General features: G+C 40.1%; 1 protein-coding gene across 7 annotated transcripts in view; it reads left to right on the forward strand.

Moving 5' to 3' along the window:
- The window catches only part of ndrg4 (NDRG family member 4), a 62,998-nt gene extending 36,053 nt beyond the window's left edge, over nucleotides 1-26,945 (forward strand). For 4 of the 7 annotated variants that reach the window (XM_005449275.3, XM_005449279.3, XM_005449277.3 and 1 more), the window contains 15 exons: nucleotides 1,648-1,686; nucleotides 11,336-11,441; nucleotides 14,525-14,645; nucleotides 15,251-15,313; nucleotides 15,752-15,812; nucleotides 15,910-15,996; nucleotides 16,104-16,160; nucleotides 16,515-16,618; nucleotides 16,748-16,804; nucleotides 17,176-17,227; nucleotides 20,636-20,683; nucleotides 21,394-21,429; nucleotides 21,529-21,580; nucleotides 21,729-21,767; nucleotides 23,113-26,945. In XM_005449275.3, coding sequence (XP_005449332.1) covers nucleotides 1,648-1,686; nucleotides 11,336-11,441; nucleotides 14,525-14,645; nucleotides 15,251-15,313; nucleotides 15,752-15,812; nucleotides 15,910-15,996; nucleotides 16,104-16,160; nucleotides 16,515-16,618; nucleotides 16,748-16,804; nucleotides 17,176-17,227; nucleotides 20,636-20,683; nucleotides 21,394-21,429; nucleotides 21,529-21,580; nucleotides 21,729-21,767; nucleotides 23,113-23,267 — 1,077 coding nt within the window. In that variant the 3' untranslated portion in view covers nucleotides 23,268-26,945. Of the gene's footprint in view, nucleotides 1-1,647; nucleotides 1,687-8,679; nucleotides 8,875-11,335; nucleotides 11,442-14,524; nucleotides 14,646-15,250; nucleotides 15,314-15,751; nucleotides 15,813-15,909; nucleotides 15,997-16,103; nucleotides 16,161-16,514; nucleotides 16,619-16,747; nucleotides 16,805-17,175; nucleotides 17,228-20,635; nucleotides 20,684-21,393; nucleotides 21,430-21,528; nucleotides 21,581-21,728; nucleotides 21,768-23,112 lie in introns of those variants that run through there. The other 3 variants (XM_003439402.5, XM_025908749.1, XM_003439401.5) reach the window with 3 other exon arrangements.
- The last annotated feature ends 632 nt before the right edge of the window (nucleotides 26,946-27,577 follow it).

Below are 27,577 nucleotides of genomic sequence, written 5' to 3' on the forward strand. Positions count from 1 at the left end.
ACTGTTTGTTGACCTTGAAATGTCATTTAAACTTCATCACATCAGGAATATAAAACATATGACTTTAATATGAAAAGTGTTTTTTTTTTTTTTAAAGTAGCATCATATCCTGGGATGATTTTTTTAATGGATATTAATATTATATTCTGCTTAATATTTAGTATTTTTGACTTAAACCTGTACATGTGTTACCATAACTTCACCAGGAAATACTTTTTTAAATGAAATTTTACTCTGGATGAGAGTCACTTGACTGAAATCTCAAAACGTGTCTCGTTACACGTGTGAGCGTTGTTTTAAGACTATAGAAAAGGTGAGCCCATCCTTTCAACTGTCAGTCGAGACCAGATTCCCTAAAAAGTGAGCCCCTCGTGCAAGATTAAAAAATATCGACTATCTGATTAATAATTTGTCTGGCAGAGCTGGAATGCTTTGACTGTCACAGCTGTCACGTTGACTCAAACCAGCTTGTCATCAATCAGTCTCTGAATTTGATTTGATTTTTTTTATTTTTGGCAGTGAAGGTGTCAGACTGGCCCAGAGGACGTGACTCATTTCACCGCTGAGGCCAGACGACAAAAGTGTTATTTTTATGCCTCGATCATTTACCTCAGCTGCACAACGCTGCTGAAGTGGCTCGCTGTGAAGGGGATCTGGCTGTTTCACTTGTTTAAAAAAAAATCACCATTCTCCATCACTTTTTTTTAACTGCGGATTTGTTCCCAGTTTCCCACATGCGCTTTAGCAAATCATCTTTGTCGAATGGGAATGCACATTACAGCACTAACTGCACACGCAGAGGTTTGTTAGACTGCAAACTATTAACTAGATGTAAAGTAAGAACACTTTTTTGTCAGTATTTATCTAGTATTGCATTGTATCATGTATACTGTGGCTCAGAATTGAAAATGGAAAGTCAGTGCTGGAACGAAAGCCTGCATTTCAGATTTTGCAGATTTTTTCTGCTCTCTGCAGCACTGTCCTGTGTGTGTATGCAGGCGTCTTCAGTTTCTTTCTTTTTTTCTTTCTTGCACAGTAAGCAACATTTAAGTTGTATGTAAAATATCAAATTGTGCATCCAAGCTGTTACATTCATAAAGGAGAAGCATGATAACCACAAAATCAAAGCAGTGGTTTTATCCAGTCCTGTAATTTTACACAGTTCTTGAAGATTCATTCAGTTATTTCTGTATGCAGTTTTAATGATATAATAATTCTATCTATCAAAAAGTTATTCAGCAATAACCAGAATCAGGTGACTGCAGAGAGGAGTTAAAAACACTGTGCTGATTTGCAGCTTCAGGCTGTCTTGCCCTCTGTTGCATCCATTTGGATCGTTCTGCAAAAACACATGTATATTTAGAGTCACAGAAATTACCGTAATGACTGCAAAAGCCACAGAGAGTACAGTGCATTTTGTGTGCTGTACTGCTGACGTGCCTCTGGGAAACTGTGTTGTTCTGTGTCTGTGGTTTGGACCTACAGTGCACAGTCTGTGCTGCTCTTCTGTAAATCTAGTGGCCTTCAGTTCCAACAGTGCATGTGTGAGGAATATTTCTGTGTGTGACTTCAGACTACTTATCTTCTTCCAGTTTTAATTCTTTCTCTCTCTCTCTGTCTGTTATGTCTGCTTGTCTCTCTCTGCAGGAAAGCTGTGAACAGCTGATGCCACCAGGTGACTGGAAGGTATGAGTAGATGTGTGAGAGAGGACGCTCCACTTTCTCTCTCTGTTAGCTTTTTTATCATGTGTTTTGTGGCCTTTTCATCTTTCTTTGTTATTGCTTCGTGTCAGCTTACTTGGGTAAACAGTGATGCCTGCCTGAGTCAAATGATAGCTATTTCCCTTCAAGAGGGAGAGGACAATGAAGTACAGAAGTGCCGTCTAGACACTGGCACCAATATATTGCTAAATATTAAAAAAAATCAAATATATATTGAGCAGTATTGGAACTACTTGCAAGCTAGCATATCTGGTGATGTAGTGTGCTTCTTGCTTGGACTGATTTTTTCCCCCTAATCCTGCTAAGTACTGAAAATCCACACTCACACACACTGCTGCTTGTAAAACTTTTCAAGCTAACCCTCCCTGTCCTTATGGCCAGTACAATAGCTCAGTAGTTAGCACTAGGTTTGAATGCAGGCCAGAGTGGGACCCTTCTGTGTGTATGTTCTCTTTATACTGGCACTGATTAATTCTCCCTGGACCAAGGCTTGCAGGTTGGTCCCCTGACACCTTATGATGGCTGCTAATTGCTCCTAATTCAGTAAATGAGTTTCCATATGGGGATCAGCAAAGAATATCTTATCCTCCTTCAACTCAGCCTGCTTCCTTGTGCAACCTTTGCTCTTAAATATTTGTGTCATTGGTGCTGACTTGGTTTAGCCGAGTAGTTTAGGCCCATTTTTAGCTCTTAAAATGTGGCCTTGCATACATACAGGGAGTGCAGAATTATTAGGCAAGTTGTATTTTTGAGGAATAATCTTATTACTGAACAACAACCATGTTCTCAATGAACCCAAAAACTCATTAATATCAAAGCTGAATGTTTTTGGAAGTAGTTTTTAGTTTGTTTTTAGTTTTAGCTATTTTAGGGGGATATCTGTGTGTGCAGGTGACTATTACTGTGCATAATTATTAGGCAACTTAACAAAAAACAAATATATACCCATTTCAATGATTTATTTTTACCAGTGAAACCAATATAACATCTCCACATTCACAAATATACATTTCTGACATTCAAAAACAAAACAAAAACAAATCAGTGACCAATATAGTCACCTTTCTTTGCAAGGACGCTCAAAAGCCTGCCATCCATGGATTCTGTCAGTGTTTTGATCGGTTCACCATCAACATTGCGTGCAGCAGCAACCACAGCCTCCCAGACACTGTTCAGAGAGGTGTACTGTTTTCCCTCCTTGTAAATCTCACATTTGATGATGGACCACAGGTTCTCAATGGGGTTCAGATCAGGTGAACAAGGAGGCCATGTCATTAGTTTTTCTTCTTTTATACCCTTTCTTGCCAGCCACGCTGTGGAATACTTGGATGCGTGTGATGGAGCATTGTCCTGCATGAAAATCATGTTTTTCTTGAAGGATGCAGACTTCTTCCTGTACCACTGCTTGAAGAAGGTGTCTTCCAGAAACTGGCAGTAGGACTGGGAGTTGAGCTTGACTCCATCCTCAACCCGAAAAGGCCCCACAAGCTCATCTTTGATGATACCAGCCCAAACCAGTACTCCACATCCACCTTGCTGGCGTCTGAGTGGGACTGGAGCTCTCTGCCCTTTACCAATCCAGCCACGGGCCCATCCATCTGGCCCATCAAGACTCACTCTCATTTCATCAGTCCATAAAACCTTAGAAAAATCAGTCTTGAGATATTTCTTGGCCCAGTCTTGACGTTTCAGCTTGTGTGTCTTGTTCAGTGGTGGTCGTCTTTCAGCCTTTCTTACCTTGGCCATGTCTCTGAGTATTGCACACCTTGTGCTTTTGGGCACTCCAGTGATGTTGCAGCTCTGAAATATGGCCAAACTGGTGGCAAGTGGCATCTTGGCAGCTGCACGCTTGACTTTTCTCAGTTCATGGGCAGTTATTTTGCGCCTTGGTTTTTCCACACGCTTCTTGTGACCCTGTTGACTATTTTGAATGAAACGCTTGATTGTTCGATGATCACGCTTCAGAAGCTTTGCAATTTTAAGACTGCTACATCCCTCTGCAAGATATCTCACTATTTTTGACTTTTCTGAGCCTGTCAAGTCCTTCTTTTGACCCATTTTGCCAAAGGAAAGGAAGTTGCCTAATAATTATGCACACCTGATATAGGGTGTTGATGTCATTAGACCACACCCCTTCTCATTACAGAGATGCACATCACCTAATATGCTTAATTGGTAGTAGGCTTTCGAGCCTATACAGCTTGGAGTAAGACAACATGCATGAAGAGGATGATGTGGACAAAATACTGATTTGCCTAATAATTCTGCACTCCCTGTAAGTTACATGTTGGCTCCTTGGTACATAGAACACAGAGCTGACCATAAAGAGGCATCACAGTGTCATAAACATCAAGTAAACAAATGTCTTTTTTTTTTTGCAACATACAGAATAAGTGCTGTTATCTAAATTTGCACATTTTATGACCTGCATCACATTTGAAGTATTATCATTCCTGGAATGTTTAATTAAACTTTTATTTATACTTGTAGTCCCATTGAGATTCAATATCTCATTTACAGGATAGACATGTTTCATAGTTAAGCGGCTTTAGGAAAGGTGATGCTCTGACGACAAATGAAAATGAATGAGAACACACATTAAAACACAGGAGGGAAGCAAAAGCTGGGATTAAAACAGAGCGAGCAATAAATCAATAAAATCAAATCACAGCGTGATCTTTTCACAGCAAACACGACTTTGTCATTAACTTGACTATGAGTTGCTGTCCATGATTTTTAACTGGACCCAGCTAATTAGGTAATAACACCTTCATGAACTGTTACATAATGTGTTGAATAAGCCTTGAGTGGAGCTTCACACTTCACCTCTGCTGGTTTATTTTAATCAAACGTGTGCTGAGAATCAGACGTTTCACAGAACACGTCTGCTTTACACTTCCACCTGGTGCTTCGGATGATAACGCTGCATTTTAAAGGATTCTGCCTCACTTATAAAAGTAATTATTTTTATCTACGTGATGTGTGATTTCTGTGAAAGTCTATGTACAATGGGTAGGGTAGGGAAAGTTTTTACTACTTCCTCCATGATCCAACATGACTGCTCAACTGAAGGAGCTCTCACACAGCTCCTCTAGGATCTTTGTGGGTTCACATCTTCACTTTTTGAAGTCCTTTTATGGCTGCTTTTGTGTTGGTTGTTGGGTGTTTTTTGTGGTTTTTTGTAGTAATTTTGCATCCCTTTGTGATCTGTTTGCATAATGCAAACGATCTGCATTACATTGTTTAATTACAGCGCTCATTAAAGTAATGGAGGCACAAAGTGGCAGCTGATGGGCCCAGACAACCGAGGCAAAACCCTAAGTCTTTCACATTCACAGCTCTGACTGCAGAAACACTGCTAACACACATGTTGTTTTAAATAAGCTTAGTTAATTATTCCCTGAGTAAAAGGAGCTTAAAACCTTTATTTAAACAGGCTGTCACAGTGAGATCTTTTCTCAAGCGATAACTGTGCACGGTTTCACAAAAGACAAAATATACAGATGTTCAGAACTTCTTGCGCCTCTTCTTGTTCTTCGTGCTGCTCCCTTTAGGGGACGGGACTGTCTCACCAACCCTCTGCCTCTCCTCCTTCACTACATTTATCAATCTTATCTGTCATCTTCCTCTTTTCCTCCTGCCTGGCAGCTCTGTATTCACTGTCCAATATATAACCAATTAAAAGGACCTTCTATGCGAGTGAAATAAAATAATGTTGCTTCATTCTGTTTATATGCAGCAAACATTTGAACTCTGTTTCTCCAGTTTCAGTGTGAACATGTTAAGAGGTACAGCTAGTATTAGAAAATCCTGTGACTGGACATTGTAAGTACTGTATTTGAATATAACCAGTGATCAGATGTAAGGAATCTTTGCAGTACAGCCATAAACAAACACCATCTCTTCATCAACAGTTCTAATTTTACGATCGTGAAGTGTTTGAAGATGGATAATGAGCTAAAAAAATCTCAGCTGAATTTGTGAAAATGTGCACTTGGTTTGATCAGAGTATAGAACAAAGCTTTGCTGGATGAGAGATTCCTGAAATGTGCCAAAAGCAGACTTTAGATTTGTAGGGAAGAGTCACTGGGATTTAAAATACTGTAATTTATGTACAAATGCAGATTATGGCTTTAAAAGTAAACAAAATATCAGCAGGCATCTACTGCTTTTTGTCCAAGAAACAATTACAGTGTGTAGGCTGCTGTGAAATCACAATGTGCCATTTTTATTTTTGCACACAAACTGACAGTGGACACTGCGTCTGTAATCACACAGTAAAGCTGCTCGTACTGAAGGGACGGAAATTTCAAAATGGCAGCGTTATTTTGGTCTGTCGGGCTGCGCTGTGAATAAACCGTCGTTCTTTTTACAAATAAAAGATTCCCTCATCAAAGTCTTCTAGCTGTTGGTATAAAGCACAGAACATTTTCTTCCAGAGGACTGAGGTTTAATCCCAGTTGGTAACATTTTTTATCTGTTCCCTTTGAGACTTTGTTTCATGTTCACTCACTCCTTAGGTTGAGGTACTGAAAGTAAGTGTACAAAAACATCATGATTTATATGTTTTAGTTTAAAAAATATTTTTCTTTTCCTCTAAAGCTGGCAGACTGAATGTAGACCTAATATAAGAACTTGGTGGTGACTGGGTTAAAATTCACATTCATCACATGATGTGAAAACGTCAGTTTATTGTGAGTTTATTGGTAGAAATGCTCATAGACATTAAGATGATTATAGACCAGCACCAAATTTAAATTATGATCTGAAAAAAGATGGGAGGAATCCGAATAGTTGTGCCTGCGTGGGCCTACGCATTGCTGCAGAGATGAAAATGTTTGACGTATAATGAGCAACATATTGTATTTCATCCCTGCGTTTGACGCCGTTTCTGCGTTGATTTTCACATCGCTGCTCCTCGAAAGCTTGCTGGCAGAGACTGTATGTTTAAAGCAGACAGCATGATGCAGACTCAGCAGGGAGAGAGTTAATCTCCAGCGGGAAGGGAAAGGGGGGACAAAGTCAAAGAGAAAGGATGGGAAAGCAAAGAGTGGTGTTTACAGTTACTAAGTCAGCACGTCGAGCGCTCTCTCAACAGGAAAGGGGGGATAGAGTGGGAAAGAAAAGAAGGCAGAAAGGGAGAGGAAAGAGAGAGAACTGAGAGACAGGACTAAATGCAGGGCTGCTAAATGGGAGCGCAGAGAGAAGAGGGGGAGGGCCTGCAGCCAGCTCGATAGTCACTCAGACACCATCCCAGCCATGAGAACATGCACGTATCCCTCGCTCCCTCCACCTTAGCAAGCTTCCCTCAAAATGGAGAAATACAGCAACTGTACACAGTGTTATTCATTAAAGGTGAACACTGACAACATCGACTATCCTGTTACAGAGCAATACCCTGCAGGGAAACATCAGGTACTGACATTCATGTGGATGTGACTTCAACATGTACTACATGTACTTCAGCAATGTTGCTGACCATGCACGATTCCTTCTATGGCGAAAGGCAAGCTGTCACAGCAGGACAGTACACCCCCCACACTTCATCCACAGAGACCTAAAACTGCAGCTCGCGAGATCCAAATATTCTGCTGACAGTATCCCAGGGCCAGACAGCACAGGACACCCTCAGAGAGTCTTTGTCCCTGACCCAAATCTGCCACACCATGCTGGGCAGATGGCTGTAATATTGTAGCTGATGAGCGTCTAAGCAAAGTTTTATGATACACAAACACTTGTGTACAGTATCAATACTGTTGTGCATTGAGTTTAAACTCAGTGCACTTTAGCTTATTGTGCTTAAAAGCAACCCAGACCCAAGTCTCTGTCCTCAGAGTCCCAGCTGTATGCCCCATCACAAAGTGAGGAAAATCATTATTTTTTTTCTCACTTACAAATACTTTTTATGGTAGTTTCATTTTAATGGAGAGAGATAGAATATCAACCAAACCTCCAGAAAAATGCATCAAATAAAAGTTATAAACTGATTCGTTTGCAATTAAATAAGTATTTGATCCCCAAGCAAAACATGACTTAGTACTTGGTGAAGAAACCTTTGTTGGCGAGCACAGCAGTAAGATGTAGCTGGTCACCAGGTCTGCACACGTCTCGTTCCTTGGCTGACGCTTGCCAACTTGAAGCTTCAGATGCGTCCACAGATTTTCCATAGCAAAATGAAATGACCATGAAAATTAGAGTCTCTTTATTTCTTAGTAGTGAGCAAGCTTACAAATTCAGCAGGGCATTAAATAATTATTACTCCTACTGTAGCTGCATGATGTCTGATAGTGATGGCGAGTCTTGCTTGACCCTCACTGTCACAGAAAAATGTTGTTGTTGACCAGAGAAATGAAGGCGGAGTGAAAACCTCTGTCTAGTTAAAGGCTCCTTGCTGGTACTTAACAGCGTAATTTCTAGGAATGCAAATGTGTACTGAGTTTCCTTTGTATGAGTGTTGCTTACCCCAAAGGTTGGTGTTTGAAGCTCAGATTAAACATGAGCAAAGTCTCACATACTCAGCTATACTCAGCTCAATCAGGTACAAGTAATCTCTGTGAGTCAAAAGCTCAGTTTTCTCCTTTTGGCTTTTTATGATATCCTTTAACTGCATAATAATCAAGCTCATTGCCACATTAATGCCATGTCCAGGCGGGCACACAGTAAAGGTGTTCTTGTGGCTTTTAACAAAACGTTTTCTATAATTCATGAAGAGCAGCGGTTTTGCTGTTTTGCCAAAAGGCTCAAAGATAACCGGTTGCTGAGAAAAACAGCAAAGCAAAACAAGATCAAAAGTAGAGCAGTGGTGCTGATGCGAGAACCACGGAAGACTCACAGGACCAGCGGACCAATCCAGGGGAGGGGAGGCAGCACTGTGAGCCAATCGTCTCCGGCCTGCATACAGAATGTCAGAGAGAGAGTGGGAGTGGGGAGGGCGGCTCCAGCTCCTCGTTTAAGAGCGCGGCTGGGAGTGCAGCAAAGCAGACAAAGACTCTGCAGCATCCACTAGCCAGCTCTCCGTCCTGCAGACCACCCTCACCAGGACCTAGTCCCGTAACACAGGAGAGGTCTGGCTGCTCGCTTGCCTGTCTGCTCTTCTTCTTCATCAGCTGAGCGTAGACTTGTGAGGGAGCCATGCCTGAGTGTTGGGATGGGGTGAGTGATTGATCAGGACCAATCCTGAGTGTCATCAACACCACAAACACTGCTTTTCCTGCTCTTTGTCAGTTCATTTTGTGATGCTTCTGTTTATTCTGAATCATATAGAACGCAGGTGTTACTGCAGGAGATAAAGGCAGCGCGTTTTCTGTGTACTGCTGTGTGCTGCTGTTTTGTATTCAGCTGAAGCTGCAGCGTCAGTGTCAGTTGATGGGCTGCTCTGACTCTGGCCCACTGACACACTTAAGCGCACTAACACAGATTCTGTGCAATGCTCTGATGCGCACACCTCTGCAGACGAGGGTGTGCAGGGCAAGTGTTAATCCTTCTGCAGTGTCATTTATGCAACCTTGAAGCAGACGAGTAAGGTTGTTGCATGCTTGTTTTTCTGTTCACCTAGTTTCGTAATAAAAAACGAAATAGCATCATTCGCTTTTGTCATGTTGCTACACAGACAGTTATTGTGGGAAGCTTGGATTCTCTCTCGAAGATATCGCAATTATCTGAGGAGCTCATGTGTCTGTGAAATGTCACTACAACAGTCTGCAAACAAAGCCTCTGATGCAGTAACTGCCTCAAATTAGAATGCTGATTGCAGATAACACTGATGTTAACGCTGAAATAATAGAGAGATAATCCAGCCGGATTAACTCCTAGCTGTCTGCTCCATGACTATTTGCTGCTAGAAGAGAGGATTATGTGGAATTTTGTCACTTGGCTGCATCTGTGGCACTGCTGTATTTCTGCGCTGTGAGTCATTTGGGAGTTATTTAAATAACTCCACGATGATTGTGTGTTATTTTACAAGAAGCAGGCGGGCATCGAAGATGCTGCAGATTGACAGCAGCAGGCTGACAGAGAATTTCAGGCAGCTGTTTCTCTGCGTCTGAACAGTTTAAGGTGTGAAAGGATGCTGAGGGGAGGACAATAATGACAGCCTGTCAGCGTGTGTTTGCTTCAGAGTGCAAAATATAGACCAGAGTGGGAGCAGCATCAATAAAGGCTTCAGTGCAGTTTACCGCCTGAACCTGGCATAATAATCCCAAAGCATCACTCTGCTGTGTGGGTGTGTGTGTGTGTGTGTGTGTGTGTGTGTGTGTGTGTGTCTCAGTTGCGCAGTTGATGGTTTCTCATATTTACTGCCTCCATTTTGAGTTTGGCTTTTTGTGGTCAGCAGATGCTGACAAAATGTGGTTCATAACTCGACACATTCGCACACATAAGTTATTTGATGACATCATATCGGTAAAAATCACAGGACTCATATACTCTGACATAAGATTTTGTTTTCCATATTTGCATATTTGGAGTTTATAAATTGCTAAGGACTTTATACTAAGCATTCGTGTGAGTTGTTTTGCATACAAATAACTATTATTGTTTATTATTAATAACAATAATAATAAAAGAGCATCTCTAGTAGATTCTGCATTATTTCAATGTAAGTCGGAATGCAGAGACTTACATCAACATCAGCTGAAGTCAAATGACATTTATTTATATAACATATTAATTTTCCCTCGAGGCAAACATATTAACATTCCAAGTATACAAAAATATAAATACAAAAAATAAAGCTAACATAGATCAGCCCAAATCACAGATATGGATCGCTAATATTCGTCTGTCATGTTTGTCATTCTGAATGTGAAACAGAGAGTTTTACAGTTTATTTTTAAACATTTTCTTCTGCCAAAATAAAATAAACATATAAAAAAAATATCAGCATTGGCTTTTTTAAGCATCAGTATCTGTTATCTGTGTTAGCAGTGGTTTTATTTTAAAGTGTTACCAAAGGTATACAAAGCGTATGAAGATTAGCTTAACCCCCATCAGAAGTCACAGTTTCCAGTTTAGAGACCGTTGAGCTGTTTTCAGATTTGGAGCCTCAAACTCACAAGAACCACACATGGTGTCTGCCACTGGTGTAAGACTGGATGACGGTTTGTCAGTCAGTCCAAAGGCTGCCATGACTTTTGCTGAAAGTCTCCACACAATTTGCAGTTAAATTACTGTAGTTGTTTTTGCAATTTCTAAATAGCAGTTAGCCACTAATAGTTAAATTGTCTTCATATTTAATTCCTCCTGCTTTTTAAAATATTCCATCAAAGTCTGGACTGTAGATCTTCAAAGCCACTGACTGTTAAATTATTTAAAACACGACCTTCTAAGTAAATTAACGTCCAATAGTTCATCCGTAGGATTATCCGCTAATTATCGCTGCACTTGCCTCTGTCATGGAAGATTAATGAGGAGCGTAGTGTGAACTGGCTATTAATGGCAAAAGAGCAAGTTCAACAAAAAGCAGGTGAAATTATGAGTGCTTAATGTGTGCTGGTGCACAAAGGGAAACTCTTGCAATGACGGATTAGTGAGGACATCTGTTCATCCCCGAAGGAGTTATGTGGCGACTATGTGCGAACCACCAGGTAATTGTGTGTTTTTGTGTATTTCACAGGAACATGATGTTGAGACCCCTTATGGGATGCTGCATGTGGTGATCCGAGGGGCACCCAAGGGAAACAAGCCCGCTATCCTCACCTACCACGACGTGGGACTGAACCGTGAGTATTGTGTTGGTGTCTTAACAGATGCTCCTGTTTCTGCACTTATCAAAGGTGATAATTGGCTTCCTACCTTTACTTTGCACGCTCGCACACACACACACACACACACACACACACACGCACACGCACAGACACACACGCACACACACACACACACACACGCACGCACACACACACACACACACACACACACACTTTTTCAGCATGAGTCACATTTAAAAGAAGCACGTGTTATTTTACAAGAATTTAACACCCAGGTCATCATCAGATCCAAACCAACCAGAATGGCACACAAAGCAAACAAACCAAAACAGATTACATTCTGATAGCACAGGTTTAGTTTTCGTTTAGGTTTAGTCACTGATGTTGACTGACACCTCAAACAGTTCTGTCAGTGTTTGTCTTTTTATTTGACCTAAAAGTGTCGCCACTACAAAGAAATGACTCTATCTTAGAAAAAGAATGAAGAATATGATTGTTAAAGCATGACATATATTTTACAAAGGCCTGCTTCTTCTCACAATGAGGCGCAAATACTAGTATTACACTAAGTATTGTGGTAGGTAGTGAAGTTCTTAATTTTAAGCAATATATTATGAACATAAACACGAACACCTAATTTTGATGGATTTTTATTAATTAATTACTTTATTCAAAAAAATAATCATTAAAGAAATCAGCTTGATATAAACTGAATGTGTCCCATTCAAGAAAATATCTTACGTAACAAAATTTACATGTAATCAAATGACTTAGAGTCAACAGTTTGGGGCATGTGTAGTATTTCAGTGGTGGACGGTCATCGTAAACATGGTCAAATATTTGTGAATCATGCTGACAGTTTTTTATAGTCTTGGCTCTCCATGATGTCAGCTCTCGCCACGAACACAGGAGCACAACTAATGTTCAAACCTGATGTTTACAAGAGCCAGCCAATCAGAAGAAACTTGGCATGAACATGAACTGCACCAGAGTCCAGTACAACATAATTAAGGATTAATTTGAAGAGGGACGCATTCAAAGCTCCTTCAGTCGTTTCCAATCACCAGTATAAAGGTCTCCTCTAAAACTAGTACAGCAAAGACTTCATCATCTCACAGAGACTAATCAAAACTATTAAATGACTTAAAAAGCTGCGTGCATTTGGTGCTTGACAAAATTAATTATCTTTGACAAGAAAATATGTTGTCATCATTAGATAACACATCATCGCAACTCTTTTGATTTTCATTCCATGCACCAAGAGCTGGATGCTGTCATGACACTCCCATCATTGTGCAAAGTCACTGAGTGCACTGCCTGCACTTAATTTAATTTAATGAGGCATATACGTAGGTGGGGTAAAAATAAAAACAATTAAAAAAAAACCCCAAAGCATTTGTCTTAATTTGAGACGATGAGAGGCATCGATGAAATGTAGGTCAGAAAAACATGGACATCCTGCAGAGGGAGGCGAGGCGGGGCCAGCGGCACTGCGGTGCTGCTTTGATGGGTGGAGGTGGGATAAGGAGGGTGGGGGTGAATTAGGATGGTGTGAGAGGAAGCGGAGGTGATATATGTATGACGGCAAATATCTGACTACATTTTTCTGCATCATTCTGTCTCAGGTGGTGAAAAAACCCCACAGAAATCCACCCACTCCAGAAAAAAAGTACACACAAATATATATTATTATGCACATATATATGTATATATATATATATACATATATATGTATAAACTAGAATAGAAAATGTTCTGCTGCTGCAGCAGAACCACAGGGCTATTAGTATTCACAGCTAGTCACTAAATCAGTTGACTGCAGCACACAATCACATAGGATGGAGCAAGAGCGAGCGATGAAAGGAGTCACAGTAAAAAATAGAAAGCATAAAGAAAAATTGGTGGGGGGCTTATTGTTCCATTAAAATGACTCCCAATCAGCAGATGGCACAGCAATCTGGCAGTTCCCTCGATTAAAAACACAGATCTAGAGAGAACAAGAGAACAGGAGGGGGCTGGGAAAAAATGAAAGTGAAATAAAGATAAAGAGATTAGGAGTGCAGCAAAAAGAGAGAGAGGCCGAGGGAGAGGAGAAGGGCTCATTTAAGAAGTAAAAATCAGGTCACGGAGTAGAAATTGTTAGGAAAGAAAATAAAGTATTGCATCTAATTGCACAGGATGCAGAGCATGGGAAATAAAAGGAGAGGAAGAACGAGAGGCAGATAAAGAAAGTAGAGGGAGAAAGTAGGTCACGGAGTCAGTAGGAGTATAATGTGAAAGAGCTGAGCAGTGATTCAGCGTGTTCGTGATGAGAAACTTCTCACGTCAGTGGTCACGTAGCATTCGTATTATTGCCCGCAAGCCGGCACTGCGGCAAAGTCAGAGCGTCCAGCTCCCCTCCCCTGCTTTTCATCTCTAACCTAGTTGTCTTGTTAATTGGTCCATTTAATTAACATTGCTCAGGCAGAGCCCAAGGAGGAAACAATGTTGCTGGATGGCTTCACTGAGTCTGACACGCATGAGCAGAAAATAGGCCAACTGCAGACCCGGTGGGAGGAGGGCATAAGGAGAACTGACATCTATTATACATGAAGCTATTTCAGAATTTAATGTTCTCTATGGTGGTTCAGGAAATAGAGCTCTACAGTGAGGGAAATCCTCCGTGACACACTGGAAATAAATCAGACATTCCTTCCAAGAAAACAATATAGATCCTCCGTTTTATGTGCAATGAATGTCTCACTACTGTATATGCACCATCACCATACGGCCCTTGGCTATTCTCACTGTTTTCTCATCACCAAGCATCAGTGACATTTGAAGATCATTTTCAGACCATTTTGTAAAGTGTAAAAACCACATTAAAATAAAGAAATTCTTCAATTCAGTTAGAAACAAAGGTGAATAAAAGCTGTGTGTCAGATTTGCTAGAAGGAGACTTTGCCTTTCCTTGCTGGCAGAGGATGAGCTGCACAGATGGCCACCTTCAAGATCCTCTCAGAGTGTGGTGCACATTCAATGTGATCACGTTCCTCTGCTCCCAGCCCTCCGTCCTCTCACCCCGTGCTACCTCTGCTTATTTCCTCACTCTCCTACAGACAAGCTGTGCTTCAACGCTTTCTTCAGTAATGAAGACATGCAGGAGATCACCAAGCATTTTGTGGTGTGCCACGTCGATGCCCCGGGACAGCAGACTGGAGCGTCGCAGTTCCCACAAGGGTATAAAAAAACAACTCACGAATGGAGAATTATTTATTGTTCCCTGAGTCGTTTACAAACTGAGAAGTTTTATAGGTTTTTATGCCTTAAATTATTAATTGAATTAATATCTTAAATTGTGATATTCCCTTTATTGATTATATTGTAGAATAATTTTATTGATTATGGATTTATCTAGTTTTATTGTATTTATTTATGGGGGTTGGGATGCTTTTACATTTGAAAAGTCTTATTATGAGCTGGTCAGTCCAAAAAGTATTATTATTCAAACTTGTGATTCCTCCTAAGGAGTTTCCTTAAGAGGAATCACAACAAACAGAAAGACAAAAAGGGTAATTTCATTCATCAATGGTCATCAATGAGGGTGCAGATAGTGCCATTATCTAAAACCGTTAACTGAGTGGAACGAAGACGTCACTGAACCGTCCAGATCCTGCACATTGAACTCTATGTAATTACTTTCGCTTTAAAAAGCATCCATTTATACAGCACAACGGGCGGTTAACATATGAAAGAAAAATGTTGGGAGTAACTCATCGGAATTCTGAATCTGATAGATTTTTAAATTGCTTCGAGTGAAATGAGTCATTACTTTCTCTCCATAGGTACCAGTACCCCACCATGGACCAGCTGGCTGGCATGCTGCCCACTGTTGTGGAGCACTTTGGGTGGGTGCTCTATGCTTTGAATTTACATAAATTCTGTATTTTTCTTGTATTTTTATGGTAAATTGTTCAAAATCAGAGAAAAATGTTTCTGCTCCCGTTTGTGTTCTACACAAAATCACCTCACATGAAAACGAGTATCAAGCGTTTTCAGTTCATTTAATAACAACTGTAGAAAATTAACTTATAGGACTAGAAAATATCAGATGTTCCTAGCTGGATATAATTTTAGTCTGAGCCTACAGCACCTTTCATGTCTGAGATGTAGAACACTTGGCTCTGTGCAGGTATAAATTTCCCATCTGTGTGTCCTACAATAGTTTTCTGTCATGTAGGCACTGCAGCAATACATGTGGTATCCACACATATGAATTATTTAAAGCATTGCATCCTTATTTATCTGGCAAACATTTGACTTGATGGATTGTTGATCTTGTTTAGATTCAAGAGCATCGTTGGAATCGGTGTCGGAGCTGGAGCTTATATTCTGGCCAAATTTGCTGTAAGTCAAAAGTTATTCATTGTTATTTATGAAACAACAGTAGCATTTCCACTTAGGTGTGCAAAAAGATTAAGCTTCTTTTGTCTTTTACGCTCAGCTGATCTTCCCTGACCTGGTAGAGGGTTTGGTTCTGCTCAACATCGACCCCAATGGCAAAGGATGGATTGACTGGGCTGCTACCAAGGTACTTCGCCTATACTGTATCCATCTATTAATCCATCCATTTTCACATTTATGAACCTACATATGCCTTTTATATTTCTCATTGCGATAACTCTCTGTTTCCCTTAGCTGTCAGGTCTGACCAGCACTTTGCCGGATACGGTGCTGCCACATCTTTTCAGCCAGGTAAACTCACCTTTACATTAGAAACCATAATGTTGTTTGTTTAATTTCCAGTGTGCTTAAGTTTCTGAGGTCAAAGTCACTGCAGGTGAAAACCAGAGAACCATAACTCTAATCCAAACCCCAGTAGAATATGGGATTATTGTTCTCTAAAAAAACGGTTCTTGCCAGGGAACTTGGGAGAAAAAAACATTGTAATTGTCAAAAAAAATGGTTACAGTTATTGTTCAAAGAAAGAAAAAAACATGTTTACTGTAACTCTCTGAGGTGTAATAATGGGTTCCTCATTCTAAGAAGCAATCATTATTTTCTCTGTTCCCTGCAAGTATTTCTGACCACAGCTGTATTTCTGTGCAGGAGGAGCTGGTGAGCAACACAGAGCTGGTGCAGAGCTACAGGCAGCAAATCAACAACAACATCAACCACTTCAACCTGCAGCTTTTCTGGAACATGTACAACAGGTGGAAGTTCAAACTCAGTTTCTTTTCTAAGTCATATAAATATATGTAATATGAACACTAAACGTAACAACAAACATAAATACGCAGCCTTTTTTTAAAAACTCGTCTATCCTGTCTTCCCCCTTTCAGTCGGAGGGACCTGGAGATGAACCGCAGTGGGACAGTGCTTAACGCCAAGACCCTGAAGTAAGTCTTCAGACATGCCATCACAGCACAGTGTTATGTAAGGTTTACTGGAGGTTAAAGCTTTTATTTTTGTTAATTTTGGACAGACTGACACACCACTGGAATCAGCTGAGTAGCTATTAGGATAATGAGTTTCTTGTGTTGAGTAAATAGAGTCACATGGTATTATAAACAGCTATAAAAAGTTAGATAATATAATGTAAAAGATGCTGTTGTAAAAGGCATCTTCAAACATGTAGTCTGGACCCGACAGCAGAACAACAGACATATTTAATCTGAGAGAGTTACGTGTGCTGTAAGTGATAATTAGCAAAATCATGTCAATGCTTAAAATTTTTAAGATGTTGACAAAGAATACTGATGGCCTCTAGGTGTCCTGTGATGTTGGTTGTTGGAGACAATGCGCCTGCAGAGGAAGGAGTGGTGAGTCACTTTTTTTTCTTTCTCTGTTTGTCTAAAGCCAGTTAAGACAAACAAAAAATCTGATTCTCACATCAACTTGTATCTTTCAGTTGGATTCATATTTTATATTCCTTACTTGGATAGCTGCACTGATCAAAATCGTCTCTTTCTTACTTGCAAAACATCAAAACTTTACATTTATTCTGACCGATGTTTCTGGCAATGTGACAAACATAAGTCTAGTTTACGCTTTCTTTTCGCTCCACAGCTGGTCTCCACCAGCTCCTTAACTAAAGATCTGGTTCTTTAGTTGCTAAATGCTCACGTGTTAATCACTAATTGTGTTTGTCTGATGTTGGGAATCTAGTGCAAAGGTGAGTTGCCACCAATAATGACACCATGAATGCACTAAAGCTCCACAAAAACAATTGTATTGCTTGACTAACACAGTCATCAGGGTGTTTAACAAAAAATTACACTCTCCCTGTTTAGGTACCAAACATGGTACCGCAAAAGTTTTATATTGGTCACGCCCCAAATGGCCTTAAACCATTAGTAGCAGAACCTCTACTCTGTTACCATTAAAGCACTTTAATAACAGCTGAATAAGTAGCTTAAACTCCTAAACTCTCATTAAAGCTGAAGATTCAGTGGAAAACTCTCTGCAGGTTTTAAACATTTCTCACTTGATGAACGTATCTTTGATCAAATGTGCAGAGTGAGATCACTTAGGTTTGTATGACTATTTTGAGGGGACTTGGAATTAGTCTGTGACCTCTTTGTCTCATCATGTAGTAGCTGTGCTTCATCAGCTTTCATTTTGTCTTCATGTTGCTTCTATAAATTCCCCACAGAGCTGACTCAATTTGTCAGAGTAAATAAAAATTAGCTTACCAGCAGACCCTCCCCTCCTTCTTCCTCCACCTGTTCTCACTCTGTTCAGTATTTTGTTCTCACTCTGTGCTCATTCATGAATAAAGAAACAGGTCAGCCAGCAGAGACATCTCTACAAGCCTCCCTCTCCCCTGCCTGTCTGCATTACTATAGGTGTACTATAGGTGTGTGTGTCTATTTGTGTACGTGTTCTCCAGAGGCCAGATGGCCTCGCTCTCGCTCTGGGGCTCTCTGAAGTGGCCCAGATATGTTTGCTTCTGCACCAGTTAATCTGCCGCCTGTTCAAATTGAAGTCAAATCACTCCATCCTCTGTGAGATGGAGAATGAGATGCAGGGAGAGTGATGTTGTTGTTATAAAATCTCTTGGAAAGATGGAAGGATGGAGAGATGGAAGCAGGGATGGAGGGAAGGGAAGCGAGGAAGTGAGAGATGCAAACAGAGGTTATTTTATTGGATGTGACAGATGGAGGTCATATTAATATTTCATATCTGCTGATATGACCAGCTCAGGCTGCAGAGTGTGCTCCACTTACATGATGCTTTTCTTTCTTTCTTTTTTTAAGCATAAATATACAGCACATTTTGTACATATTCTTATACATATTTCCCTTTACTTAGTAATTTGCATGCTCTATCTGCCTGCCAATTTGCAATAAAGGCAATAAAGGCTATTTCTATTCTATTCGGTTAATGCAGAGTGAGTGGGTTATGTAGAGAGATGCATATTTACCAGAGTCACATTTGCATTTCCTGCAACTAATTTACAACTGTTTTGTTGTAGCTATGCAAATAATTTGTAATTGATATGCAGTTTTGTATCAGCAGATGAAGCTCATCTCAAAATTCTTTAAAAAAAATTCTTATTTTATCCAAAAAAGTGCAGACGTGCATTCATCCTGCAGCTATATGTTTGTATTTTGTCAGGATTACCAAACATGTATTTTGGGAATCTGTGTGAAGGATTAAAGATTAAATGCAGCAGAGAGCAAAAACATGTTCTCGGTGGTTTGTGTGTGATGCCCTGAATGTGCTTTTGCATGTCCACATGTGAGCAGTCAGGCATCGTTTGTGTGTCTTTGCACATCTGTGTGTGCACACACTGCGGATGAATCTTATCCTGCTGGAGTGAGTCATCTCTGCAGCACACTGCAGTATCTGGGTCAGCCACATACACACTGCTGTCATCTCCATATATGGACTATACATTCACCATCTCTGATAAAGTCCTGACACTGTTTATCTTGGAGTTGAAAGTTTTCCATCTATAGCAAGTGTTTCAGTGCGTGTTGAAAGCACGCCAGCACTCTATATGGGTTAGTAGTTTAAGGTGTGTCGTATCTTTTTAATTATAGCAAGCAGTTTCATTTGGCTTTATAGTTTTTGCTTGCTCACTGCAATTTGCAATTTCAGAGCTTAGACTTGAGTCTTGCACTGAAGTCTAAAATCAATAGAATTACAATATCTTCATTAAGATAGGCCAAAGGTAGAAGTTAGTTATGAACACTGTCAGCTCACATTTCCCCAATCAACCTTTGAGTGTGTTCATATATAAGGTTTGGCACAATATGGCCACTCATGAACAACAGCAGAGCGCCGAAAAGAAAACTAAGCAATAGAGCCAAACAGATCTGAGGAATTAAAAAATATAATCCAGGCTAAAAGTGACACAGTAAAGCCCGGATGGAAGTCTCTGCAGCATATAGGCAGAGCTCACCCTCTTCTGACTGAGCAAATGTGACAGATATTACCAAATTTACCCCTAATCCAAGGGGAAAAGGTTTTCACCTCTTACAAGGGTACATGTCATGTACCATTTAACCAGTTACGCCTTATATACTGGATAGCTTACCTATACAGGAAAAATCCAGAACCTATTCTAATGGTCATCAAACCATGTTTTTTTTTAATATGTTTGATATATACTGAGGTTTCAAAACTCATCATAAAGGTACAGTGAAGGTCGTCAGATGCCAACTTTATGGGCGACAGAGTTAACCCTAAGAAGCCAGTGTTAGACCTTGTGTTATCTTGTTAATCTCTTTTAAGTGTTACTGTATTTAGTATATGTGCAGAAAATTACATAGTTTGGGAAATATACTGATCATGGTGTCACCAATCATGCTAGTGTGACTTTTGGCCCCCGACTCTGTATTCTGCAACAATTTTTGACGTAACCAGTGACTCCCAGCTTTTTGCAGGCTATGCACACCACTACTGTAAAAACATAAATACCTGGTGCTTTTCACTTATTTTGCCTGGGAGTAAAGAAAGGCCTTTCGACAATATATTTTTGTGTGTTATTAAGTTTTTAAAAATCGATCTTTCTCAGTAAAACACTCTGACTTTCCTTGTATCTAAATAAATACACCATATAAATACATGTGATTGTACTTGAATGTTATCAGTAAACATGCGGACGTTTATGTTATGTTGCCTGATAAAGTCATCAGAAAGCATGTAAAAAGACACGTGATTGTTCTTGTTGTCGCATCTGGTCTGGCTTAGTCAGCTCAGCCTGCTGTTTTGTCTTTAAGGTCGAGTGTAACTCCAAACTGGACCCAACCAACACCACCTTCCTGAAGGTAAACGCTTGCCCTCATTTCACCTACTGCTGCTGTAGATTCACTGAAGCAACATTTCAAAGTCAGACACAGAGGAAAAGTAGACGTGTGATCATCAGCAATAAAAGGCCTTGTTTCAGTTTTGAGTATATTTCTAAGAAGCTACTTTGACCCTTTTTATTTTTTAACACCTTTTAACTTTTTCTAAAATTATTTTTTACATTTTTATTTTAGTGTTGTGTTGTTCAAAGAAACATGTTCAGTTTTGTTAAACATCCTAAATAGCTATTTCTTAATTACTCTACACTGGAAGTAATCCAGTGTGTAGAAGTTAAAATAATAAATCTGAACACATTTATAAACATATTCACAAACAAGACATACCGGCAATAGTTTTAGAAATACTTGGGTTGATACATTCTGAATGTTTCATAAAGAAGACAATAGAAGAAAATATTAAGAAAAAAATAACACAGACATTGTTTACCTTGATGATAGACCACCTGATAGATAGATAGATAGATAGATAGATAGATAGATAGATAGATAGATAGATAGATAGATAGATAGATAGATAGATAGATAGATAGATAGATAGATAGATAGATAGATAGATAGATAGATAGATGTGTCATAATCCATGACAGAAGAAGAGCTATCAGTCAGCGGACAGGGATGGTGGATTGATCATATGCTAGTTGGCTGATGGCTGCTGTCTCCTTCCGTGGCAGATGGCTGACTCTGGTGGACTGCCCCAGCTCACACAGGTAAGACAAACACCACAGAGCACGAACTTGCCATCCACATTTAAGACACTGTTTGCTCAGAATTCAGTGGAATAAAAACTCTGATGTGTTGCTTTCCAGCCCGGCAAACTGACAGAAGCCTTCAAGTACTTCCTGCAGGGGATGGGCTACAGTAAGTCTCCAAACTGCCGTAGTTAGTGGGACAGAGTGGGATTCAATGTTTTTTGTTTTGTTTTGTGAGTGTGCTATGATGTATTTTATGCAGAGGGTTATGACCAATATTAATCTTGCCCTCTGTCTTCCTTGCCCCGTTCTTTCAGTCGCTAATGTGAAGGATCGGAGGTTGAGTGGAGGGCCAGGTACTTCCTCCTCCCCGTTCACCTCTGACCTGTTATTGCCCTATTCAATGACTGTGGCATTTTAGAATTTCTTTTGAATTTCATTTGGTTGTGAATATAATATTTTGGGCTGCAATTATTATTATTATTATTGTTATTTTTTTTTTACTTTTGCTCTCATTTTTGGAGTTTCTTTTACCCTAAGGACATTAACCCCCCATCTTTGTTTTATCAAATATAATTTTTCCTCCAATGGAAAAATATACTGCCCTTACTTCCACTCCCCCCATTCCTTTACCATTGCATCTCCAGTCCTGCTCTTTGCATGGCGTTCAGCTAGCTTTGAGCAAAGACTTTCAGACTAAGTTAACAATAACTCACCATGTCTTTAAAAAACTTAGACAATTAGAAAATAAACTGTTGACAAAAACAAGTTGTTTTTAGTTACACTATTTAAAAATGTATTTTTCCCCTTGTATCACAGAAAGATGGAATGAAATGAACTTTGTTTAGAAGATTTGAAAAAGAATAGCTTACCTGATAGGAGGATTTTAAGTCTAGAGCTTTGAGTGTTTTTCATAAAATCTGCAAATAGCCATGATTTTCTGACCTTATTTAAAAATCAAGTTTGATATTCAAATATCCCAGGTTTACCTTTGCATTCCAATTTATTACAAATTCTGGCTTTTTGCTCATTTTTCCTATCAGCAACTTTTAGTTTTATTTCCAGTTGGAAGCAAAACAAGATACAGAGGTAATAATGGAAATCAAAGAAGAAAAATTCAACTTTAAGGTGCAAATTGGCTGAAAACAGGCTCCTGAGGTTGGTCTTTGTCTACTGGCTGTGTAAGTGAAAAACTGTAGGCTAACGTGTGCGGTGTTAAAACTGTCAGGGATGCTTTTCTGGGTTGTTTCACCTTCCTGAAGGAGCCATAATAAGTCAGGGAAGTGTGAATACAGGTTAACTTAATCCTGATTACTCTAAGGAAATCCCAAACTGTCTTTGCTCAACTTGTTATCTTTCTTCAGTACAGTGAATTAATAATGACTAAACAAACCCAGTTCCACACTAATCATAGTGTGTTCCCATGAGAACAACTGAGCTTATTATATCACAGACTGAGTACATGGTGCTGCCAATGTGTCTCCAGGTAGACACATTAACAGCTTTAATTAACAAGCCTAACAATCCATGACTGTTGTATGAGCCAGTCAGCTGCCTTTTCTCACCTGCTATGAAGAAACATATTCTTTAGTTATCCACATTAGCATGTACTCCCTACATCCCCCCAACATCTACTGATTGCATTTATTTATTTATTTTTTTAAAAATGTAAGAAATTTGACATGTTGAAATTTCTCCCAGTGCCCTCAGCCAGTATGACCCGCCTAGCTCGCTCCAGGACGGCTTCCCTGACCAGCGGCGGCTCCGTGGAGGGATCCCGCTCACGAGCCTGCACCCACTCTGACAGCACCGAGGGAGTCGGCGCAGTCGCCCATACCATGGAGGTGTCCTGCTGAGAAACCACAGGAAGAAAGAGGGAGGGAGGAAGTAGAGGGATGGAGAGAGAAACAGTGAGGCAGACTGTGCAAACAAGAGCTGGAGTAGGGGGTTTATAAGGATTGAAGGTGTGAGAGAGGTAGTCAGGCTTGATGGAGAGGGATAGTAATATTTGAAGACAGCTCTCTTTGTCTTCATCTACGTCCTCCGGATCCCCGTGTCTGCCATTTTCTTCCCTCCACTGTAAAATTCCATATGTAACGCTACTTTAGCACCCTAAACACATTTAAATATCCACCTCAATTTCCTTTCTCCCACAACTCAATGATTTAGCATTTACTCTTGAAGTGTCATTCTTGTGTTTGCTGAGTGTGGCCTCATTCTTTGCTTGCACCCTTTCTAACCTCCCACCCCCCAAACACACAAAACAGTAATTCTGTCAACAGTCCATACAGAAATACGCTGTAAAGAGCTAGTGATGAAATCTGGTACGAGCTGGTAAAAGTGCAGGACATAGCAACGAGAGCAGTACTTTTATGGGGTGTTTTCTGTTTTTATGTGACAGATTGTGAGCATCTCTCTCTGTGATGTTTGAGAGTCACGCGGGGGTGTGTCCAGAATTAGGCAGACGGCAGAACACAGCGTGTCGTAGCCGAGTGCACCTGTAGCGCTTAGAGAGGATTTGTAAGCATAGTTAGAGCTCACAACGCTGCTTTAAAGCTGCACTTGGTAAGATCTTATTTCAAACATGTGAACTATAATTAGATTGAAACAGCGCGATATCATCAGCATATGCTTAGACTTATCTCCAGTGATGCATTTACATTAAAATATTAAATAGGTTTATAACAGCTCAAACTTTGAAATAATAAGCTATCTGTCAGGCTGTCTGTGCTTCTGCATGTGTAGTATCTGAGACATATTCTGAGGCTCATTACCTCAAAACAAGAAATTACACACAGGCCGCCAGTCACAAGCGCACCAAAACCAAGCCACTACACCACCAGGGAGCTTTATGTGTTTATCTGCTTTATCTTCTTCTTTTTGCCACAATAATATTTACATGAGTGTCTTTGAGTCATCTTGATTTTGCGTGAGAAGACAATCTGGAGCTGTTTGGTATCAAATGAGCCAAAAATTATTTAAAAACATCAAATCCAACGTAGCCAATGTAGCAGCAAAGTTGTTGTGAAGCACTTGAAAAACACCTTCTGTGAAATCAAGTGAGCCTGAAACTATTAATATCTTACACTGTAAAACATGTAAATGCTTAATAAAGACGGTGGAAAATGCACCCATATGAGCAAAATACTTATATATAGTTTGCAAAGTGAGGAATATTAATGTAGCTATATGAGCTTGAAGTGCAGATTAACCTGTTTGTGTTAACAAGGAACTTGTCAGAAAGCTAGCATTTAAATTTCAATTACATTTAAAAAGTCGTTAATTCATAGAAAGCCCCTTTACACTCCCATCGCGAGCAGGGCCGGCAAGGGAACATGATGTTACATCAGCTCCAAAATTTCGCTTGGAGCGACATTAGCGTAATAAACCAGAGTGCAGCTTTAAGCCGCGTGTCATCTCACATTTCTCAGACAATCCACTGCATAATACTAGAATAGAAGAAGTATTTATTAACATGTATATGCATGTGAATGTGAAAGTAATCTTAGGGCATTCTAGTATGTAATTAGTTTCTAGTATTAGGGCATTCTTCATTAGTTAAATAGAGCCATGGATGCAAACACCTTCATCAGCCTGCAGCTGTAGTGCATGGATGTGGATCTCGCCATAGGCAGCTCTTTGTGGTCTCTTAACATGACAATCACAGCCTGACTCAAACCAAACTTGACCAGGGAGGGGAGCTGAGGCAGGATCAGGCCAGCCCGACAAGCTCTCGTTTCTGGGTCGGCATCACAGAAACTTGCCTTCCCTTACAGCATCCAGCCCCTCTTTGTGGATATACCAAAGCTACCCACCCACACAAACACACACACCCACACACACACACACACACACACATTTTCGCACATCTACTGAAGTGAAAGCTGCGTGGGCTGGATTTTGTAATGGAAAAAAAGCAATACACAAAATTCACATGCAAGATGGAATTCATTGCTATGTGGTTAGTGGTTGTTTTGATGTGCCGTGAAGCCACGATCTCACCGGTGTAGTGCAACATAGTGAGTATATGTGTAGTTTTAGACTAGTGCAACTGTGTGCTGCAATCTGCTGTAATCCTGGACCACCTTAATAGCGATCAGGGATGGGCTCCCTTGGATTTTAGCTCATTAATGTACAGTATTCATGTACCATAGTCACCTTCGTCTGCTTTCAGTTTTTCCAGAAAACCCTTTGGTCCCCTGTCAGAAGGGGCGTAGCTTCCAATTGCTGAGGTGTGCACTTCCCTGAGGCAGCCTGTAAGGGGCGGGGCTTTTTTGGCGCCATTTGGGCTCCAAGCTCGGAATGTAGGGCAACCCCCAGCCACTTAAAAAAAAAACAAAACAAAACCCTCCCTCTAAAAAAAAAAAAAAAAAAAAAAAATCACAAGGTGCCCCGGCTCTCACAGGCAAACCCAGTTGCACCCTAAAGGGCTATCAGCTGAAGTCACTTTTTAAGATGTCGGTAGTGTTTTAGTCATAGTTGTGAGCACCAGGGGGCCCTAAAAAGCAACAGGCTGGGAATGAAAATGAAAAAATGCTATATCTGTGTAAAGAGGAAGGGAAAAGATCATTACCAAAACACAGAGAGAGATTCTGACCTGAAACATGGCTGAATGAATGTTAAAGGAAAAGAATGTGAATTCGTTTAAGCTGGAGAGATTGTTGAATTGCTTGAAATATTCAGTAATGGTCTCAAAACGTGGAAAACAGGGATCAGATCAAAGACGTTCTTGTAGAATCTCATCGGCCAACTTCACAAAAACTCAAGGTTGCATGTAGCAGATTTTGTGATCATTTTCACTGTTTCTTCTGTTCACTAAGCTATTTTCTGCCATCCTCCTACATGACTCAAACTGCCTGGGGGGGCTCCTGAATGTATCTTGTCCCTTTTTGAAGTGCTGTACAGTATTGTCGACCCACACCTCATCCTCACTATGTTTTCCATTTCTTTTATCTTTGACATTTAACCCTGTACATGAAAACCCATCTCCTATCTGCTCCTTCCTCTTCGAGGTCTTTAAATAGTGAAGTTGAATTGTGAAAGTCCACAGGTCCTGTAAGCTAGCGCTGGATCAGTTTGTATAGACCTTGGTCCTCCTTGCACTTGTAGATACTTTTTATTTATAGAGCAGGTTACCCCAACCGAGCACTCTAACATTACCGTATTGTGCAAAAATGTACTTCTTTTCCTCTTCTCTTGGAGATTTTTTTTAAAGACAACAATAGGGTGTAACCTCTTCTTGGTATTTTATTGGTTCATGTGCTAACACTATTTCTCTTCTTACTGCCATTATGACCAATTTGTATTAAGCAATAAGTTCTTTTTTCTCATTTGGATCGTTTCATATTGTGGGAGTCTTCCCTCTGAGCTTGTTTCTATTCACAACAGTAGGACTCTTACCGGCTTCGTTGTCATCCAGATGTGTACTGTAAAGTTTAAATATATTATATAAATACATATACAAAGTAAACTGTCTCTGTCAATGTACTGATCAAGTAACAAGTGAGAAATAAAGACTTTACGTCAGAATTTGACAACTCAGGTGTTTTCTGTCACGTTTTGGGTGATTTGTGGGTGATCACGTTTGGGAAGCCTAATAGAGAGATGTCCTTAGACACCAAAAATGTGGTTAATATAGAGCAGCTCTTTGAAATGATTTCCTTTCAAAATACTTGAACGAGTAAATGCCGGACCCTCTTAGAAACAGTTCAACAACAGCATTGTTTTTAGTAAAGGTTCTCTTCATAACCAGCGTGCAATGTTGCGTTTATGATACCAGAGGCCACAGGGTAAAGTGTAGTTTGAGGCCTGTTCTCATACAAGCGCGCTCTCTGTACGCAAGCTAGCTTTGGCTAGCAGTCTATGTACTGTACACCTGACTAATGGGAACATATACCAGATACATACAATGTGGGCAAGTAATAAAATATTCAAAGTAGATCGTCTCATTAAAACGTTTGAAAATAATGTGAACATACATTTGGAAACTTGTAGGAAATCAAATATTTTGAAGGTGGAGAGAAGAAGGGTCAACATGTTTCAGCCAACTGATGTTGGAGATTATGGAACTATTAGGCAAAATATCAGGCAAAAGTTATTTTGGTACAGAAGACAGTACTCTGCACTGAGGCCTTGTCTGCTGAAGGATATTGCATCTTTTTATAAT

Source organism: Oreochromis niloticus, linkage group LG7 (genome assembly GCF_001858045.2).
Source record: "Oreochromis niloticus isolate F11D_XX linkage group LG7, O_niloticus_UMD_NMBU, whole genome shotgun sequence".
Taxonomy (NCBI): Eukaryota; Metazoa; Chordata; class Actinopteri; order Cichliformes; family Cichlidae; genus Oreochromis; species Oreochromis niloticus.